We start from the raw sequence: 21789 nt of genomic DNA, 5'->3' as shown, positions 1-21789 counted from the left end.
GAACATACTCGGATAAGCACTACTCGTCCGAGTAATGTGCTTTATCCGAGTACCTCTCTGCTCTTCCTGAAAGATTCGGGACACGCTGCGGAGCGGGGAGCTGCAGGGGAGAGCAGGGAGGAACGGAGGGGAGATCTTTCTCTCCTTCTCTACCGCCCGCTCTCCCCTGCTCCCCGCTGCGACTCACCTGTCAGCAGCGGAGCGCCCCGAATCTTTCAGGACGAGCGGAGAGATACTCGGATAAAGCACATTACTCGGACGAGTAGTGCTTATCCGAGTACGTTCGCTCATCTCTAATAGAGAAGAAATGTGTTTAATGTTAAAATCCCATTAACACTTTTTAGAGCACCAAAATGCGTTTTACAGCGGTCACTGAGGGGCCTTATTCTGATGCATAAGCCTTTTTACTGTGTATCAGCTGTGTCGGGGTAATGAGGGTTCTGTATTTGCACTTACTGAGCTTTTCTGTGTGTTGAGTAGTTCAGTCTTTTCTTTAACTATTCAAACTTTTTGGTAATTTTTTTAAATTTTTTTTTAAGGGTTCGGAAAACATATATGACCATGAGATTTCTATTGATGCTGAGCATTATCTTCCCATAGAGGACACCATGATACCAACAGGTAAGACAGCAACTCCTGGTCAAAACTAAAGTACTGTACAGGGCAAGATAATAAAATTATAGTTATAATGAAGCTTCGTCTAAGCTGTGATGACAATATGAGTGGTTCGGGCAAGTGCCCATAGCCTGAAGTACCGGGGACCGCCTATCACCAGTCACTCACTGACTCTGTGTCACTAAGTAGATAAGTGGACTGCAGCAGGCTGTATGCATGGGGCTGTCCAGGTGGAGGGTTGCAACACTGGATACAGAATACAATGCTGACAACGGAGTAACACATTTTGAACTTTTATTTTGAGACCGATAACTGAAAAGCAAAGTTATATTGCTTCAGAAACCATTCAGGAGATAAATATTTAGGCTATTTCTAGCATTAGCAATATGAAAAAAAGGGTTTGGTACCATGTTAGCCAGTAGAGTAAGGGTTATTGTTCTCAGTAAGAGAAACCAAGTACTCTTGTAGATAGGATACCGTTTTAATGGCTAACAAAAATACATGATGTTACTGCCAGCTTTTGGGATATCGACCCTTTGTCAGGCTAATGAATGAAACCAGTCTGGGTGGCACACAATTATGACATACAGATGCAGAGGGGATGGGGGCACCCCACTTGATCTAAACAAATGTTCACACACAGAAATTTGAGACTTTAAAAAACACACAAGACAGTCTGAGTAGAGAGATAAATACTAAATCAGTCCACTGAGCTGAGGAATATGACAGTTTTATGATGTCTCATCTCTAATGCGCATAAAAAAATGGAAATACTACCTCAGCAGCACCACCTATTGGAGGGAAACATTCTTACAATAAATTTCTGAATTTTTATGAAAAAAACAAAAAATGATTGGGAAAAGGACACCTATCTTGACATCTTTCAGACCTTTCATATTCCCCACTTATGCAAGTATCCCAGGCTGAGGTTCATTCCACTCTTGAAGGTGTCAAACATGGCCATAAACTCATACTCCCAAATTCTTCTGTGTTGCTGTGACTTGAAGTTGCCCTTCAGTATAATAACTCTCATCTGCTCTATGCTATGTTCCTGACCACAAAAATGTTTTGCCACAAGTAATTCCATCTCAGATCAAAAGGGGTGTCCCCCCCCCCCCTCTCCTCTGCATCAGTATGTTATAATTGTGTGCCACAGGAGACAGGACTGACGAAGAGTTGATATCCTGTAAGCTTGCTATAACATCAAGTATTTTTTTACCCATTAAACGGTATTATATCGGCAGGATTACTTGGGTTTTTCTTACTCAGAACAATCCCACTTAACATTAACCACTTATGGCAAATACTATCACTTGAACTACATACTATTTTGGAAAAATAACCGCGGCGTGCTATCCAGTCAACCAATAAGAATACTATTCTTCTTTTAATTAGGCTGGTTTTACATATTAGGTGTCCTTCCTGGTTCCTGACCGGTTGTGTAATGCCTCTAGTCAATGTGCAATAACTGCTCCTGAGATCTTTTCATGACATCCCTCCCATTCTAAGGTTTATTTGTCTCCAGCTATCCTCAGTCATTCCTGTAGTAGCTGCTTTTTCTGATTGATACTCTGGTACCTGCAAATCGTTGCACTGAACTGTGAGAGTCCCAGTACACTGTCACTGCGGCCCTGCAGTACCACAATAGTCTGTACAGGCTTCTGCTTTTTCTCTCTTCGCAGGTCATTGCTGCCCTCCTGCTGATTCCTGTGCTGCTATCCTGTTATATGGCTCCAGAATCTTCAGGACCTTTGTGGAGGGGAGGAGACAGGATCTCTATTGCTCCCTATTGAGAGAGATGTTCCCTGGGCTTTTATATAATTGTTGTATTTTTGGAGGGAATGGAGCTCATTATAACCCCTTACTCTGCTGCTGCCCGCATCCCGAGCTAGGAGAAGGGGGTGTGGGGGGGGCTAAGCTTTCTTTCAGCCAAGGTTACCTTTCTCCTATCCATAAGAATGGCAAACAGGATTGGAGATCTTCAAGCATTGATGGCAATTGAGCCTTATATCACTTTTCTTGCAGATCGGGTCCTTCTTAGAAACCATTTTTTTTTAACCCCCTTAGTGACAAGCCTATTTTTTTGGTTTAAGGACCAAGCTATTTTCATTGTCACATTGAAAGAGCCATGACTTGTTGACATATGAGTATGTGGGCTTCTTTTATTTTTACACCGCTCTGGGGTACATATGATGTACAACTTTTAAAAAAAAAATTTTTAGGTGGAGATGGAAAATACGTCCAAAAATTCCACCTTTGTTTTAGGGTTTGCTTTCTACAGTCTTCACTATTCAGTAAAAATAGCATGACAACTTTTTTACCTGGATCAGCACAATTACTACCGATACCAAGCTTATATAGACTTTTTTATTTTTTACTACTTTTGCACGAAAAAATAAATCATTTTTAAAGAAAAACAATTGAATCTGCATTCTCGCAGTCTGTGATCGATAGCATTTTTATTTTTAGGGCAATGGAGCTGTGAGAGAGTTTTTATTGGTACCACTTTGAGGTACATGTGACTTTTGGATTGCATTTTATTTCATTTTTGGGGAGGTGAATATAAGAAAAATAACAATTAGCTCATCCTGTGTAAATAGGGCATTACACATATATAGATAACACTTGATTCACCATTCACAATAAGTGTTGGCCACAGTTCACCTCCTCCCTCCATGCACAATGCCCTCTCCACAGGTCATAGAACATGCCTAGGAAACTCCCATAGAAGTTCTAGGCTCCCATGTGGTTGCTGTAGAGCATATCCTTAAATGCTACAATCAAGAAATAAAAACAGATTAGAAAAAAGTGCTTGTGTCTGAATTAAAAAAAAAAAAAAAAAAAAGCCACACACACTATTAGTGGGTTTCTCGTCTGCAAATCGACGACCTCGTGGACTGGAAATGGGCACCACCCATGTAGATAGATGTTCCAGAGACGAGATTCTTTCAAATCTGTTGCCTGCTAGTTTTTATTTGCACGGCACAGCAAAACAGTCCATGTATACCACATACAACACAAAAGTCCATAAGTAAGGGTTAACAACCCCTCAGGGTCACCGTCACCACCCCGCCCGGGGTGTCTAGAGGGTGCCTTCTTCTATCAGACGCATGACGGTCCCAGAACTGACAAGCACAGATTGGGCTCCCAGTTCCTGATGTGCCTACTCACCGCCTCTCTGCATGTCTTAGAATGGCTGTCTGCAGCCCTCTGCAGGCCATCCTGTGTAGTGCACTACCACAATAAATTGTGTGTGTGTGTGTGTGTGTGTGTGTTTAAGTGTGCACGCTACATCCCCTTTAAGACAATGTTTGCAAAGTGTATCCATTGACATAGAGGAACTTTCTTTACACTGTTAGTGCCCTAATAATCCACCAGTTTTAAAGACTTTAATAGGCAGTTAAGTTGTAGTACTGCTGTAGAGTACATTACAGTACATGGCCTGACCTTCTAGACGCCTATAAGGGATGTTACAGCTTGTCTGCTATATTAACCACAATGAAACAAGACTGCAACTCTGACATGTGCAATTACAGCCAGCTAACTCAGCCTTCACAGGAAACTGGTACTAGATAATGAAGGTGGTTTCTTCCTGCTCAGCAATGTGATTATTCAGATGTGTGACAATCAAGCTACCAATATGTGACCATATTTATTTTATACACTTTTTTTATCTAAACAGAAATCTTGTACTTTGTTACCTACTTTTTCATTTGTGACCCTGTTGGTTGTCTACACCTTCCCAGGTGGCGGGCTCTTGTTATGTTAGAGCCAAGTAGTGAAACAGATGTTGTGAACTCACTCTTGATGTATAGATCGCTTGTACGTTGCACCTTAGGCCTCTGTTTTTTGGCAATGTTCTTGGCCTAGATTGAAGCATACTCTGTTTCCCTCAAATTAAGACCTAGCATGATTTTTCAGGATTTTTGAGGATGCTTGAAATATAAGCCTTACTCCAAAAATAAGCCTTAGTTAAAGTTCATTAAAAAATCAATTTAAATAGTGTTCAGGCAGCTATACATGTAAAAAAGTAAAACTTTTGGAGCAAAAATTAATATAAGACCCTGTCTTATTTTGAGAGAAACTGGGTATTACATTCCTTCCTCCATTCTTTACGTAACAGGTTTGATGTTCTGGATGTTATACTAATCTTTGTATAGTGAACGGCCTCAAGTTTTAGTCATTAGTTTGCCTTGTTACAACCTTTTTTAATTTCTTTTCTTTTCCCCTTTTGTTCAGTTCTGTTTGCATGTCCTTTTCCTATGATATAGAGTAACTTTCTTTCATTGTCTACTGCCAAGATTTTCAACTACGGGGCACCTTGATGTAAGACCAGAGTTTTATACGCTAGCCTCTTAACACATTTATCGCATCTTCTCGAGAAATCTACGCCAGGTCGTAGATTTCCGCTAACATTCATGCCAGCCTCTGTCGTACATTTTTAGTGAATTTGACAGGCCATGGATGGCTCTACCCCCTTCTGCTATACTTCACCCACTTTTTACAAAAGCTATGAGGGCGGTGGAGAAATTTACACTTGCACAAACATTTGCAACTTTTTAAATCTCTCTAGGGGTTCTTGCACTGTGTTGTGTGTTGCAGAGTATATTATCATTGCCTTTGTGGTATCTGATGTAACTTTTTTTTTTTTTTTACATTTTTTGTATGGGGTAAGTTTACTTTTGTCATTAGTTTCTTTTCCAAATCCATCCCCCACCCTGCCTTGCTGTGAAGCAACCAAACTACCAAAATCCTGCTAATGCGAATTCTGTACTGTATTACAGGTTGGGTATCAGGGGTTCTCCACACCCTGTTTTATCTTCTGTCTTGGCCTATCATTCTTTACTGGGTATACTATTCTTATTTAGATCTCGGAGGATCGCTTCACATCTGCCTTAGGGCTTTAGTCACAATTCCATTTCTCTATTTCGTTTTTATAGCAGAGAAATGAAATTAAAGTGGAATTAATCAGGAAAAAAAGCGGATCTCTTTATTTCCACAGCTGCGTTATTCGTTCCATTAAAAAACCTCATTGAAATCAATTGGAGAAAAAATGATCCTCTTATTGTTTTGTAATTCAGTTTCTCTGTTACAAAAATGGAGCAGAAAAACAGAAATATGACTGAAGCCCCAATGCAGATGGGAACTGAGCCTGACTTTTATAACCAAATGCTTGGAATTAGCTTTCTGGCATACTATGTACTTAAGGGTTCCCATTGTGTCTAATGATTCCTACAGGAGAGGTGTTGCCAGTTCAAGGAACCTGCTTTGACTTACGAAAGCCTGTTGACCTTGGGAGTCAAATAGCCAAAGTGAAAGGAAATGGCTTTGACCACAACTTTTGTTTGAATATAACTGACAAGCAACATTCCTGTGCAAAGTAAGAACAAGCATTTCTCATTTTCGGTACAGCCCTATTTACTAATCTTTTCCACTTTCAATAAATGTTTAAACTTTTAACACCCCGAGATGTATTTGTATGTCCTAGGTGTGTGGGGCTAATATGGCAGAAGCCAGGACCGCTCCATACACTGTCTATATCGGCTGTGTTTGACAGCTGACAACGGCTGCAACAACTGCAATTAGAGTTCATAGCAGACATGGCTCTTAACCCTTTAAATTCCACTGTCAATTTTGACAGAGGACTTTAAAGATCTCGAAAAAATACCATGTGATGAACTTGCAGGGTGCCATTTGGGTATCATGGCAGCTAGGGGACATCTAATTGCCATGTAGTATTGCCTTTTAACCCCTTGAGTGGCGGCTTTCTTACCACCCTGTCAGACCTACCAGTGCAGGTTTTTTAAATGGCCCAATCCTTTAATTTCAACTAATTCTCCAGTCGTGTTCAAAGAGCCATAAGTTTTTTACTTTTCCATTGACACAACCATATAAGGGCTTGACATCATTTTGGGGTATATATAATGTATTGCATAACTTTTGTAAAAAAATTTGTAGGGAGATTGAGAAAACAAAAAAAAATTCTGCCATTTTGTTTTTTGGATTCCATTTTTACGGCATTCAGCGTGCAGAATAAATAACATGATAACATTATTCTCTGAGTCAGCACGATTCCGGCGATACCAAGTTTTAACAGTTTTTTTTAAATGTTTTGCCATTTTTGTACATTTAAAACATTTTTTTTCCTTAAAGGTTTCCTTTTGTGTCGCCACATTCCAAGAGCCGTATTAATTTTTTTTCCTTGGCCAGAGCTCTAGAAGGCCTTGTTTTCTGCGGGATGAACTCTAGTCTTCATTTATCTAATTTTTAGGAACATGTAAAATTTTGATCGCTTTTTATTCCATTTTTTTCTAGGGCAAGATTAACAAAATCTGTAATTCTGGCATGTTTTTTATTTTTATTTTCACTGCATTCTCTGAGCAGTATAAATAATACATTAAAGTAATTCTACAGGCTGGTACGATTATGCCAATACCAAATTGTAATATTTTTTTTCCTTTTTCGGTACTTTTTCACCATTTAAAAGAAACATCTTTTTTTTTTCTTTAATCGCTGCATTCAAAGACCCCAAGGATTTTAATTTTTTTTATTACGGAGCTGTGTAAGGGTTTTTATTTTGTGGGATGAGTTGTACTTTTTATTAGTACTATTTGTTGATCCGTGCAGCATTTTGATCACTTTCTATTCTGCTTTTTGTATGGTGAGATTGGCTAAATGAGCTATTTTTGCCACGTTTAAATATTATTTTTTTTTCATGTCGTGCAGGAGCGATCAAAACACTGCTAATTGTGGACCCCAGGGGGGCTTAAAAAAAGTAAACATAAGATCAATAAAGTTTTTCATTAATTATAAAAGAAAAAAAGTAGTAAGAGTTACTAAAGTAAACTAAAAGTAGTAAAAGTAAATCTCCCCCCCTTTTGCCATATCTATAATTAAAATAAATCTAAATTATAGAAGAGAAATACATATTTGGTAACGCCATGTCTGTAAAAGTGCGATCTATCAAAGTAGCGCAAATCAATAAAGAACGCCAGAAATGCACTTTTTCAGTCAACCTGTCTTCCAGAAAAAATGCAATAAAAAGCAATCAAAAAGTCGTATGTATTCCGAATTGGTACTAACGGAAACTACAGGACATCCCGCAAAATATGAGCCCTCGCACAACTACGTTGATGGAAAAATAAAAGTTGTTGCGTGCAGAAGTTTTCTCCGCTGTAAGAGCTGCTACTCAGGTATCCTCTGACAGCCGATCACCAGCTCTCCCTGTCACGGGAACCATCAGTCGGCTTCTGAAAAGGTCTCCGTGGCAACCTGTAAACAGTGCAGAAGTTAAAAAAAAAAAGCGGGAAGTTGCCAGCAGATCGGTTATATCTTCCTACTTTTTTTTCTTTAAAGACCTGCACTGGTTCTCTGAGGGACTGTGCAGGCAGAACACAATACCACAGCTTATGGCATTGTGTTCTGCATAGTCCCATAGTGAAACATAGCCTGAAAATCTTCTGGGCTATATCACTATGGGCAGTGCAGCTTGTCCCGTAAAATTTCCGGGTGTGCCACTCAAGGGGTTAAGGCATGCCTGCAGCAGGTCTTAACACAATGCTGGCAAAAATATAGCAATGTTGGAAAATATATCTGGTATTGCCACGTCCGTAAAAGTCCAATCTATCAAAGTAATTCAGTATTTTGCATGGTGAGCATCAACAGAAAAAAAGCACAATGCCAGAATTGTGTTTTGTTTTTCTTTTTGGTCACCCCATTTCCAAGAAAAAAATGTAATAAAAAGTGCTCAGAAAGTCGTATGTGCTCGAAAATATTGCCAATAGAAACTACAGGATGTCCCACCAAAAAAAAAAAAGATATTTTATTACTCATAGGTAGTATTGCCAATGAAACCAAAACTAAATACATTTGGTACAGTCATAATTGTACTGACCCACAGAATAAAGTTTTGTTATTTATGCTGTAAAAACAAGACACCTCCCCACCACCACCACCACCAAAGGTATGTTGTTGTTTTTTTTCATTTCACTCCACTTAGAAAATTGTAAAAGTTTTTCAGTACATTATATGGTACATTAAATAGTACCATTGAAAAATACAACTCGTCCCGCAAAAAACAAGCCCTCATACAGCTGCATCAACGGAAAAATAAGACTTTTTGGAAAGGGGATAAAGAATTAAAAAAAGAAAAAATGGTTTCCTCCTTAAGGGGTTCAAGTTATGTGGAGGAGAGGCAGCACTTTTAAACTGCATCAGAAATACAAATCTAGCATATTCCGGTCCAAAACAAAGAACTGTTGATGGGTCCATTTTAATGGTAAAAGTTAGAAGAATCGTATGTTAAGAACACAAATGATAGATTACTGATGCAACCACATTTTTGTGCACATATGTTCTCAACCACAATGTAATTGTCCTCAGTGCTGTAATTGGCCTTCACCGTGTTTACAAGTTATGAGCTATGGTATTGAAAATCTGACAGCTAGCTTGTGCCCTTTGAGGCAAAAAAACAGAGTGCCTCTTGACAAACAAATCTGTTATTCTTCGGAACCTTTTATTCACCATCACCAACCATCCAAATCTCTTATGAAATTTACAAGGTTAAACATTTGCCATTGTGATTTGACAGTGCTATAGAGATGAAAAGGATCAGGAAAATTATAGGGAATCTGTTTTTCTCTGTTATGTAAAGTTGAGAGCCAGATTGTCTTGAGGAGCAGATCAAGGCTTTAGTCAACACCCAACTGTGGAGATCAACGTGCCAGAAAATTGGCTTATCTGCCATGCATCACATTTATTCTGTGTGTTAGACATTTTCTGTGAATCACTTAACAACGGGGTATGGCTTGGCAGAGAAAAAAGTAGCGCAAAATGTGCCAAAAGTGCAGAGCAACATATTGGCATAAATTAGGCCACGCAATAGGTGCAGTAAAGTCAAAGAGAAATGTCTAAAGATGTGGCAAATATTTATCACACAGCATGAGCCACTGTGATTAATTCTGTGCAACTGCAGACTGTCTACTCTGTAAGTTTAGTAAATCTGCCCCAAACTTCAGAGGTGACGTGCCTGCTGCAGCTAATCACTGGTCTCATGCTGTACAGGCAGCCCCAGTGACAAACCCTACTGTCTCAAGGTAAGGGAGAATGAGAGTTGATAACTTTTGGAAACATTATTTTGTGATAACCCCACTATCCGGGTTGATACCTTTTAGCAAGAGTTGAAGTGTTAGACAAATGTGTTCAACATTATATTTTTTTATTTTGCATACTGTACCTATTATAGGGTATATCACCAGCCGAGTGGCAGAGTGCTTACTGTCCGTACAACTCAACCTGGAGTGCAGTTCTATACTGCAAATTTCCTGGATGGATCTCTTAAGGGGAAAGGTGGTGCTGTATATCCTAAACATTCTGCATTTTGCCTTGAGTCTCAAGCATGGCCGGATGCAGTAAACAAGGTTAGTTTATTTCATACTGATTAATACTGTTGCCTAATAGATCACCTACCTTTACAACTGAAATAAATGTGGTAATATACTCCATTTGGCAAAATAGTCAAAAGGGGTTTTGTGGGGGCTAAAATATTGATGACCTTTACTCAGGACAGGTAATCAATATCAGATCAGTGAGGGGGTGGATTGCTGGCACCCCTGCTGACCAGCTAAGTGAAGAGGCGCTAACATTCGGGCCAGCACTGTCATGTCCATCTGTCACATGTCCTACATGCAGCACAGTCCCATTCGAGTGAATGAGATTGAGCACTAATTTCAAGAAGCGCCTCTACAAAATACAGCGCTGTTCTAGTATACTGTGAAGAGGCTTCAATGCTGATCATAACACCACGGCCTCTTCAAACAACTAATGGCAGGGTTGTTAGGTGTCGGCTCCCCACTGATCTGAGATTAATGACCTAGTTATGGAAACTCTTTTAAGGGGTTTTTCCACCAGAAACCTCTATAATGTATCCACAAGATATGTGATAATTGCCTGATTGTTGGGATGCTCAAGATTACTGGGCTGCGGTCTTACTAAAGTCCCCCCTAAGCCTTTGTAGCTAGTGTGCATTGCAGTTAGGGACCTGGGCACTGTTCCCTCTAAGCTAGGCAATCCAAAACTGCAGCACATAAATATTTATACATATATTGACAAATAATTAGCCATGATAGCTAGGGTATTTAGTTGAGTTATGTTGACATTTCTGGGCTCTAGAGCAGAGAAGGGCTAACTGTCTGCAACCCCATTGATCTAGGGTAGTGGAGGAATTAAATGTCCATATCATCATTAGTCTAGGGCAGAGGAAGGTGAATGGCACCATCCCTGGTGGTCTAGGACAGTGAAGGGGGTTAAAGAGGGTTCCCCCTATACCACCACCTGTGCTACAATAAGAAAATCAGCTGTACTTCCCTGTCCTCTGCAATCCAGAACTTTAGTCCCACCATACTACTGGTAATTAATGTTGAAAATATCACATAACCGCTGCAGCCACTCAGAGGCTGCAGTGTCACCATTCTGAACTCCTGGCATCATGGCACCCAGGATGTGAGCACTAATGCCAGGAGAACGGTCAGTGACGCTGCAGCCTATGATTCGCTGCAGTCGTCACATGACATACAGTGACATCATCTTCAACAACTAACATCAGGAGGACAGCAAGGCTACAGCACTGGACTGCACTTATTTTAGCACAGTTGGTGTTATAGGAAGAATGCTGTCCTGTAACCGGACAACTCCTTTAATGTCTGCATTCATTGTGGTCTAGGGTAGAGAGAAGATTAATCACATGATCCATCTTGGTCTAGGATAGTGCAGGGGTTATTGGCAGGACAGTATTTCCGGTGGTCTAAGGCAGACCCCTATTTGGTGAGATTTGGACTGGTGTGATAACTGATGTCCCATGCTGTTGGTTCACAAATTAAGCAAAAAATAGTAACAGTAAGAGTTGTGATTGCATACGGTACACTATAAATACATCATGTTTTTTTTTTTTTTTTATTACAGCCCCAGTTCCCAACCTCTTTTCTGTATCCAGGAGATGATTATGACCAGACGACTTGGTTCAATTTCTCTGTGCAATGAAAGCGCTCTGTAACAACTGAATAATGATGCTGACCTGTCCTCCTGGGTCCACTATCAGGATCTTATACTTAACATCCACATATAAACTTCTCCATACTAAAATGATTGCAAATATTGATTATTTTTTTTATTCATCTACCTGGACTGTTGCTTTCCTGGACAGCCTTGGGGACACCTGCATTAACATGATGATAAAGAAGCATCTAATTAGTAGATTTCTCTCTACACTGCTGATGGATTAATAAATCACTACAATTTTATATGGTGCAATAAAGGATGCAGGTGTGTCTTTTTACATTTTTGTATTTTAAAGTCCAACGGCAAGTAGATTGAACTGATCAGGAGTTACATTATCAGATGTAATTTGTAATAGACATACAAGGTAAAATAAAAGTAAAGTGCTAATTTTCACTTCTTCAATTACTGCAACTCCTAATCGGATAAATCAGTATAAACATTGGAGAACCATAAATGAGAGTAACGAGTAGGGGAAGACTAGAGAACCATAAATGAGAGTAACCAGTGAGGGAAGAAGAGAAGACTGCAAGAACATATAAGGAAAAAACAAAAGGGATGAGACTGTATAATGGTTTATTATGTGGGTGAACCTGAAAAGGAAAAATAAAACTGAATTTATTCTATTAACCTGTCTGGAACCATGTTCCTCATAAATCTGTTGGGGACCTTTTGTATTTTAAAAATTGCTCAGGTTTTTAAAATTGGTAGGCTCTCCTTGGGATAGGTCATCAATATTAGATCAATGGGGTCCAACTCTCAGCACCCCTGCTAATCAGCTGTTTGGAAGGTTTACATTGCACCATGCTGCACAACACGGTACTTGCAGCAGTCATGAAGAAATGATTACAATTCATGGATTGTGCCGTCCATTAATGGCAAGCATGGATAATGTCTCCTTATTTGATGAAACGAATGTATAGGATTCCATTAGAGGTTGGATCAGTTGTCTTGGCTATATGCCATTTTAAGGGCTGTCATTGTGGCGCGGTTTTCACTATAACCCTCCACCTTTTTTTTCACCTGATGGGTTGAGTCAGGTGAAACATGTCGGGGGTGGAATAGTGGTTACATTTTAGCTCAGGACTTTACTGCTGCTCTGTATATACATGTGGGGGATTGTGGCCAGTATTCAATCCCTCCATAGTCTAGCCTGATAGGAGTCAGCTTGGTGACTGCTCCATTTTTATATCATTTTGGCCTGATCTGTGATCCATGAATACTTTAGTCTATAGGAGCTGCGGCAGTTTTGACATTTTTATAGGTGTTTTATAACCTTTTATTATATAAATGACAGTTTTACTTGGGTGGGGGGCATAGCCAACAGGCTTTTGATTGCACTGTGGCAACTTTATTTGTGTCAAATCTTTTAGAGGACTCCTCTCTTTTCAGGCCTGAGCCTTCAAGTGAATGCTGGGAAAGTAGGATACTAAGCAATATATTCTAACTAAAAAGGCATGGGTCAGATGGGTGAAAGAAGTGCACAACACAAGTGGAGGCAGCCATTGCTTCTCAAATGCAAATACACAAGGTCTGCACAACCAACAAATAAATAAATGCATAGGTTCATGTATACCACAGTTACGGCAATACAGTACAAGCAGAAACACGTGGCAACAGCAGTCATACACATTTAACATCTGAATAAAAATGCATATCTCTTGTACACAGGGTTCCCCAAAAATAAAACCCTGTCTTATATTACTTTTTGCCCCAAAAGAGGCACTAGGTCTTATTTTCAGGGGAGGTCGTGTTATACCTACCTAGCAGGCTTGATCCAGGTCCCTCCTGCTGATCTCCACAGCTCCGACATACATCATGCAGTTCTCGACCGCTCATACAACATCACTTCCTTGTTACGGTATTCATAAGTCCCACCTCCAGGAGGCGATGGCTGCGATTGGTTCTCCAAGCGCTGCTCAGCTAATCAATGGAGCTGTGGATGAAGCAATGCGATGGCTGTGACTGGTTTATCCAGCGCTACATTGATTGGCTGAGCAGCGGTTGAAGAACTAATCACAGCCATCGCTTCTTGGAGGTGGGATTTATGAATCCCGTAACCAGGAAGTGATGTTGTACGAGCAGCTGGGGACTGCAGGAACCGCGCTGAACCTCTAGAGAGCAGTGGGAGGGACTTGGACTGAGCCCCTGCTAGTTTTTTTTTATATAATTATAATTTTTTTTTTCCTTATGTAGTGTAACTAGGGTTATTTTTGGGGTAGAGCTTATATTTCAAGCCTCCCTGAAAATTGGTGGTAAGTCTTATTTTCAGGGAAACAGGGTACTAACCACATACAAATGTAAGGTTCATTTAAAGAAAGGTGTCTGCTAAAGGTAAAAAACCCATCTTTCCCAAGTCATTTTATTAGACCATATAGCCCGGTATCTTACTATTAGAGATGAGCGAACGTACTTGTTAAGGGCGATTTCGCAATCGAGCGTTGCTATTTTCGAGTACCTGGCTACTCGTTTGAAAAGATTCGGGGGGCGGCGTGGTGGAGCGGGGGGTAGCAGTGGGGAACAGGGGGGAGCTCTCGCTCTCCCCCACTCCCCTCTGCAACCCCCCGCTCACCCCCGGGCCCCCGAATCTTTTCACCCGAGTAGTCAGGTACTTGAAAATAGTGATGCTCGATTGCGAAATCGTCCTTAACGAGTACGTTCGCTCATCTCTACCTACTATCCTGAATCAATTTGAGGCATAGTCCCACAAGAGAGGTATCTGTTAGTGTTAGAACCCGTTTGTAAACATGATCTTTGGACATGGTGGATGGGCCCATATGTTTTGATCAAAATATGTGTTCCTGACACCGCCCAGCTTTAAGCAAAGTCTGCATTGTATCCTGTCGTTGCCCTACATGAGCGTCATTTGAACCGGACCTTGTTTTGACCTCACAGCTATCTGCCCAGCTATCTCCCCTGCCTGTCTCCCTTCCCTTTCCTGTTAAGTGTTAGAGAAAGAACAAAAACAGACAGAAACTAACAGCTAGGTGAGCTAGATGTATCACTGCTTTATAAACGAGCTCCCACATGGTTGCTTAACGGGGAGGTCAATTTTCTCTCCTGAGCGGACTACAAACTAACTATGCACCAACAGTAGGCAATATTGTTATTTTGCTTTCTTTGGTCTCCTCTTCTTCCTATTTATGTATACAATATCATAGGTGGGAATGCTTAATGTTTTTATTTGATTTTATGTTAATTTGTAAAGTGTTTTACAAAATAATTTCAAATAAACCCTTTTTGAACTAAAACATGTGTGCCTATCCTCATAAACCTCCACAATCTGCTATTGGTTACCTATCCTGAGGTTGGGTAACCAGTAGTTTTCTCCTGGAAAAAACCCTTTAGTGGGGTTGTCTGCTCTTTAATGCATTTTACAGTTTTATTTAGTTATAGAATAGGGAACCATAGTTTTCTAATAAACATGTATTTAAAAATCTGCTCACATCCCTTATACCAATGCAAGTGCCCCTCCGTGCACAGTAGAATGGTCTGTCCATAGAAATGGCTCAGTCATGTAATCCCTGATGTTCTACTTACATTGGTCAGGTATTTAACAGGTGAATATTAAATTACTTAGAAGAATTTACACAGTATTACTGCCTGCGGCGACACCATGTCTGTGGAGAAACATCATCATGAGAACATCATGAGAAAGTTGTATCTCTTTTCTTTAATAAAGAAACACCACAACTGTCTCCAAGTGATCTCATATTGTTAAAGTAAACTGAAAACGAAAAATCACCACACAGAGGAGATGGTGAAAAATATACAAAATTTAAGAGCTGCTTCTCCACAAAAACTGACAGATATGACGCTGCAGGCAGTAATATTAAGTTCTGCTCCTAAGTAATCTACTGTTCAATGTGAGTTAAACACTAGGGGTCAGGTGACTGGTGGCCATTTCTATGGACAGACCATTCCATGGGCCATACCATTCTACTGTACAGATAGAGGCCACTGGACTAGTGTAAGAAAGAGATATAAGCAGAATTTTTTTAAATTCACTTTATTGAACAAAGTGTAAAACAATGCAGAGATTACAGACAAGTATACACAGTCACAGTATTACAAAAACTCAAGCAGTCAGCAAAATGCTCACAAAAAGGTAAAATATTCTCTAGAAATCGGTAAAGCATGAAGAAAAGTATTAGTAACTGTTAGGCAGTTAGCCAGCTGAATATCTGGCAGAGACCTCAGAGCTCGCAACCAATTTACAACACCCTCACAATATTTAAGAGTCATACTGGAATCACAGCAGGCCCCCATTCCAAATGTGAGTACATTTTGTGACATTTGCAGTTTTTCTAGGCTGTATTCTCGTAGGAGACTGATGGAACAAGAAACCCCAACATGTCTGATATAGTGTCTAATACTTATCCCCAAAAATCTAAGCGGGACAATCCCAAAGCATATGCCAGAAATCAGCTGGTGCAAGTTGACACCTGGGACATAATGGGGATGGAATTCTTCCCATTTTATGGAGATGCATTGGTGTTAAATAGAGATGAGCGAGTATACTCGCTAAGGCACTACTCGCTCGAGTAATGTGCCTTAGCCGAGTATCTCCCCGCTCGTCCATAAAGATTCGGGGGCCGCCGCAGCTGACAGATGAGTTGCGGCGGGAAGCGGCGCAGAGCGGGCGGGAGAGAGATCTCCCCTCCGTTCCTCCCTGCTCTCCCCTGCAGCTTCCCGCCCCGTGGCGGCACCCGAATCTTTCGGGACGAGCGGGGAGATACTCGGCTAAGGCACATTACTCGAGCGAGTAGTGCCTTAGCGAGTATACTCGCTCATCCCTAGTGTTAAATAAACCTGATGAATAATAAATATGTAAGGCCGCCTGCAGATGGCCGGGTCGGATCCGGCAGCGAGAATTCTCCCAGCGGGACCCAACCCGAGCCCCTGCAGAGACCAGCGCGTCACTTACCTGCTCCCGCGGCCCCCGATCTTTCTTGTGCTGGCTGCCGGGCAGCCGGCACATGCGCAGACCGGAGCCGGTGGCCGGGGAGTGACATTTCTGTGTGGGGCTCTGCGGGCCCCGCACAGAAATAGAGCATGCCGCAATTTGTTTTCTGTGCGTGATTTCGTGCAGACAAATTGCGTCCGTCTGCATAGGATTGCATATTGTAATGCAATCCTATGCAGGCGTGTGCGGGTGGAAATTCTGCGGGGAATCCCGCCACAGAATTTCCGCCCGTGTGTGGGAGGCCTAACGGAGTTAGCTTTTTATTGGCTGCAGGAGAAACGAGTGTGTGATTCCAGGATCTCCACCCAACTCTCATTAATAGACAACATTTTTTCCTGCCAACGAGAGCAAACTGGTATGTGCCAGAGTAGTATTGAGAAAATGGGTGTAGATATGAAACAATAGACTATGAAAATTAACTATGCCTATCAAGGGATATTTAGTGATCTGTCGGTGTGGTAATTGGAATTAGCTCTCAAAGGGAACCAGTGAAGTTTTAATACTCACTGGCTCCCGCATCCAGAGAGGCCAAGGCCCAGTCCTGTGACAGAACATACCCCATCTGTACCAGCTCCTGCACTCTGCAGATATTGTCAGTTGTGGCCCTGCCCGGTACAAAGGCAGATTGGTCAAAGTGGACAATGGATGTAATGACAGCATTTAGGCGAGTAGCCAATGTTTTGGTCAAAATCTTAGTCACTCTTTATTAATGAAATGTGCCTGTAAGAATCTCACTCTAAAGGGGTCTTTTTTTTCCAAGTTTCAAAAGAACTATAATATTGTCGTTGTGTAGGGAAGCTGGTAAGCTATCTGCTTTATAAGCCGCTCTGAATGGCTGGTGTAACAGTGGTGCAATAATGTCTTGATATTTATGGTACACCTCTATGGTAGCCCATCTCGGGCCAGGTGACTTGCTGCTAGCAAGATTCCCCATATCTTCCAACACTTCATCCAAAGTAATGGGAGCATCAACAAAGTTCTTAACAGTAGGAAAGAGAGAAGGGAATTGAATAAGGTCTAAATAAGAGTCAATCTCCACCTGAGTAGAGGAAGGGAGAGATTGATATAATGTATTATAGAATTTTTTGAAGCATAGCAAGATATCCTTATTATCCATGAGAAGTGTACCATCAACTGCTCTAATTTGAAGAACAGCAGTGAAGAACTGAGACTGTCTGATCATATTATCAGGGTAAAATTTCTAAGTGCAACACCAATCGGGCCCACCCCACTTGCCCCGCTGCCGGCCGTAAGAATAGACACCACACAGAGGTCTGGTATAGTTTCTCACACGGGACATGGCTCTCAGCTGTGCCCACGTCGACGCCGTGCTTTATTACAGATTACATGAGATCTTATACCCTTTGTCCCCTCACCACTAGGGGGTGATGGGCTCATAACCATATATGGGAAGTCCGGATTTGCGGACTGAGACAGTGAAAATCATATAACAGTCATTATCTTGATACTGGCGCCTCTGGCTTACGTACAGAAAATCACGTATTCAATTAACTCCAGTACAAAGAATCACCCACTCAATTCTAAGAAGTCCGGATTTCAGGCCTAAGACAGTGAAAATTATGTACATTTGAACATCTTGATATCTTGTTCCAGCGCTTCTGGGAAATTGGCCAAGTACATGCGGCCTTCATGTCTGGTTCTTCTTTGCTGAACTTCTAGAACATCTCTCTCAGCCTTCTAAAGCCTTGGAAATATCTGATGTAAGGCGACATATAAGTTTTTTCTCTCATTTGGAATTGAATAAAACTTGCATATAGGTATAAAAGCATAAAAAACACATATGGCAATATATATATATACCCTCACAAAATGAGCCAGCAATTTGCCAGACTGATTCCCTAGCTCAAAGAATGATTGGTGAAAAAGCTTTCTTTCTCGGAGGGTTCCTTTTTAATACAAGATATGGTGAATCGTAGACATCCAGTCCAATATGCTTTGAAAGTGTCCCATTTGATAAGTGGGTTTGGGTTGTCGGAGTTATCGTCAAGAACTAAAGTTTACTGGTCTGGAATTTTGTTGTTACCTCCAATAAGGGACAACCAGAATGGGTGTATTTTCCCAGTGTATGGGTCGTAAGTTATTAGTGAAGGCAAGTGTCAATAGCAAAGGGGAATGGTTAGAATATTGCTGTGGTACATACTCCACTGCATCAACAAATGAGAATACACCTGGATTCTCTATCATATGGTCAATTCTAGAAAGTGTATGGTGTGACATGAAAACACACTAGCGGTGGGATGTGTTAAGCACCACAGATCATACAATCCTAAATTGGTCAACAGCCGGCAGAGTTGGGTAGGATGAGAGGAATCATGAACATCTGGGAGTGGTGGGAATTTCTCTTTAAAGGGGTCAAACAGTAAGTTCCCCATGCAAATCAACTTAGCAGCCATCTGCAAAAATCATTAGAGGTGTCGGAGGTGGAAGGTAAATAATATAATAAAAAGAATACAGTTGATCTTAACAGACATGAACGCATATCAGTCTTCAGAATCTACATTAGTCAAAATTTATTTCCACCTCACTGAGCGGCAGCCCAACAGCGAGACGTTCCTGGAAAAAGAAGTAAGGCAGGAGTGCCTCGCCAATTGTACCCATGGTTTGTGGAGACGCTGAGAATGATATGCATATCAGGGTCCGTACTCTTTTCACTAACCTCCAACACACCACCCCGACCAATCACTAACTGCATATCATTATATGTGACCAGCAGTGTAGGCTTCCTATCTGCAGTTGAAATGAAGTCCTTAATAAATGGAAAAACAGAAACGCCAATGAGGCAGGAACTCAGAACAAAACCTAGTGCAATTACATACAATGCCATTAGGTGGTGTAGCTTCATCAACAGGACAAAGCTGTAACGCGGCACAAAAAAAAATATGAGGTGGCCGACTACAAGGACTTACTCCCTCAGGCGAGTAAACTTCCTTTTCCCGGGCAATACAACTGAAAAAGAAAGTGATTATATACAAGGCATAAACGCATGAGAAGAAAGAATTTGAAGTGAACATTAGGATAAATGTAACATTAAAACGCCAGTGAGAGTCAGTGATAACTAATATTTATGCCATATCATTAAGTCAGCGGTAAGGAGAATGTCACCTTTGCTCCAGCCATTCATGACCATCCCTGGGAAATGCGAAGAAACAGTAACCTGTCTCTATCCACCACATACAGATGGGCAGGCTCTACCATGGAGTATGGAATATTCTGATCACAGAGACGCTTCTTGACATCTACAAAAGGTGGCACTGCATTTCTACAAGTCAAAAGAGAAATCCGGGAAAATAGAGATCTCTCGCTACTCGGGCACAATGTAGGACTCTGTCTCTATCTTTACAATTAAGCATGCGGACAAGCAGGAGGATGAGGCCGTGCAGGCACTCCATGTGCTCATTCCACTGCAAAGGTTGATGAAAAGGTGGTTGAAGGAAAGTGCTCTTTTACCAGGATTCCTCAAATGCATATGGATTTCTACCCTCCCAGTGGTGTAGCTATAAGGGTGCAGGGATAGCAGTTGCTACCGAGCCCAAAGCCCCTCCATCACATACACCAATATTGTAAACAGCATAAGGTAGTTAGAGGGTCCTGTTACAGATTTCGCATTGGGGCCCAGGAGCAAAGTGTGATGGGAGTTCTTACAACCCATTATCACTCTGCAGACCATAAGGCCTGTTTCACTCTGGCTACAAAAATCATACAATTTTATAGCGATGCAACATCACTACAAAACGCATGTATGGGAAGCCCATGGTTTCCAATGGGTTCTTTGATATGAGGGATGTTTTGTCGTGAGATTTTATAGTCCGTGTGGCTGCAGCCTCACATACACTATAGGACTAATCATAGTCAGTGTGTGGGAGAATCAACAATGGTATTGTGACTCACATGCGATGTCACAGAAAATATAACAGTGCAACACACAGTACCCCCTAAGTAATTAATAAGTCACACTGTGCCCCCTTACCCACGGCGTCTTGCTCCACTGCTTTAGTGCTAGCCTCACATGGGCATTTGTTGCCTGCGTAATATGTAGTATGCAACAAAAACGCATACCTATTTACTGCATAATTTAAAGAAAAAAGTGAAAAGGTAAAGCGCTTTGGAAAAGTGACAAGATACGAAAAACTAACATGAATTTTGCATGTGAAGGTAACCTAAAATCCACTAATATGTGGAGATCTGCAGACCTCCAAAACTGCCAGACACTCTCTAATGAGTGTCCTGGAAGTGAAGACTAAAGTAACTTCAGGGTGTACCTTGTCCCTTTACTCCTCAGTCCACACTGAGGTTACTTTAGTCTCTACTGCGTAATGTTCAACATTGTTCAGTAGGCAGCAACAAAGAACGTCTCAAAGAAAACGAAGAAGGCAAGATGGTTGTCTGCTGAGACACAGAGGTTAGCCAGAAGGGATAAGAAACTGTTTCTAAACAAGCAATGCATGGAAGTGGAAGAAGACAATAGAATAAGGAGGACAAAAAAACGAAAAACGCTTCCAGAAAATTAGAAACATAGGAGGTAAATTTCAGGCAAAAATGTGCATGATCAAAAACAAAGATGGCAAGGATCTAACAGAAGCAGAAGAGATCAAGAAGGTGGGGAGATCTGTGTAGGAAGGATAATAACGAAGATTAGTTTTGACGGTGTGGTGAGTGAATTAGAAACAGACATCCTGAGTGGTGAGGTTGAATGGGCATTAAAAAGCATTGCTAATAACAAGGCAGTAGGAGATGACGGTCTCCCAGCTGAACTGTTGAAAGATGATGCTGTCAAGGTAATGCACGCCATATGCCAGCAAATATGGAAAACACAGGAATGGCCATCAGATTGGAAAAAATCAACTTATATCCCCATACCAAAAAAGGGAAACACTAAGGAATGCTCTAAATATCGCACAGTGGCCCTTATCTCACATGCCAGTAAAGATAAGGCCCATTTACACCAGCCGATGATCGCAAAAAATGCTAATCGGTGATCGTTTTAGCGATAATTAGTGCATCTAAATGTGCGCCCATCATGCGCTTTTCGGGCACTGCTAGCTGATCCTTAAATTCAGTCCAACCTAAAAATCATCCTTCAGGGGGGTGTGGCTTACCACCGATTGAGTAGGACGCTCGTGCCCTGAGCTCCTGCC

At 41.2% G+C, this 21789-nt stretch overlaps 2 protein-coding genes across 2 annotated transcripts in view; both read left to right on the top strand.

Moving 5' to 3' along the window:
- The window catches only part of GALM (galactose mutarotase), a 32419-nt gene extending 20122 nt beyond the window's left edge, over positions 1-12297 (top strand). Inside the window, exons 5-8 of the mRNA XM_066595865.1 lie at positions 540-621; positions 5854-5995; positions 9860-10034; positions 11575-12297. Of these exons, the coding sequence (XP_066451962.1) occupies positions 540-621; positions 5854-5995; positions 9860-10034; positions 11575-11652 (477 nt within the window). The 3' untranslated portion in view covers positions 11653-12297. The remainder of the gene's footprint in view (positions 1-539; positions 622-5853; positions 5996-9859; positions 10035-11574) is intronic.
- LOC136620153 (regulator of microtubule dynamics protein 2-like) overlaps positions 1-21789 on the top strand; it is a gene marked incomplete at its 5' end in the record, with an annotated part of 371477 nt that overhangs the window by 185268 nt on the left and 164420 nt on the right. The window lies entirely within an intron of this gene.

The sequence above is a fragment of the Eleutherodactylus coqui genome, chromosome 3, assembly GCF_035609145.1.
Source record: "Eleutherodactylus coqui strain aEleCoq1 chromosome 3, aEleCoq1.hap1, whole genome shotgun sequence".
NCBI classification, from domain to species: Eukaryota; Metazoa; Chordata; class Amphibia; order Anura; family Eleutherodactylidae; genus Eleutherodactylus; species Eleutherodactylus coqui.
The sequence above is the reverse complement of the archived record's forward strand: the minus strand, read 5'-3'. Positions and strand labels throughout refer to the sequence as shown.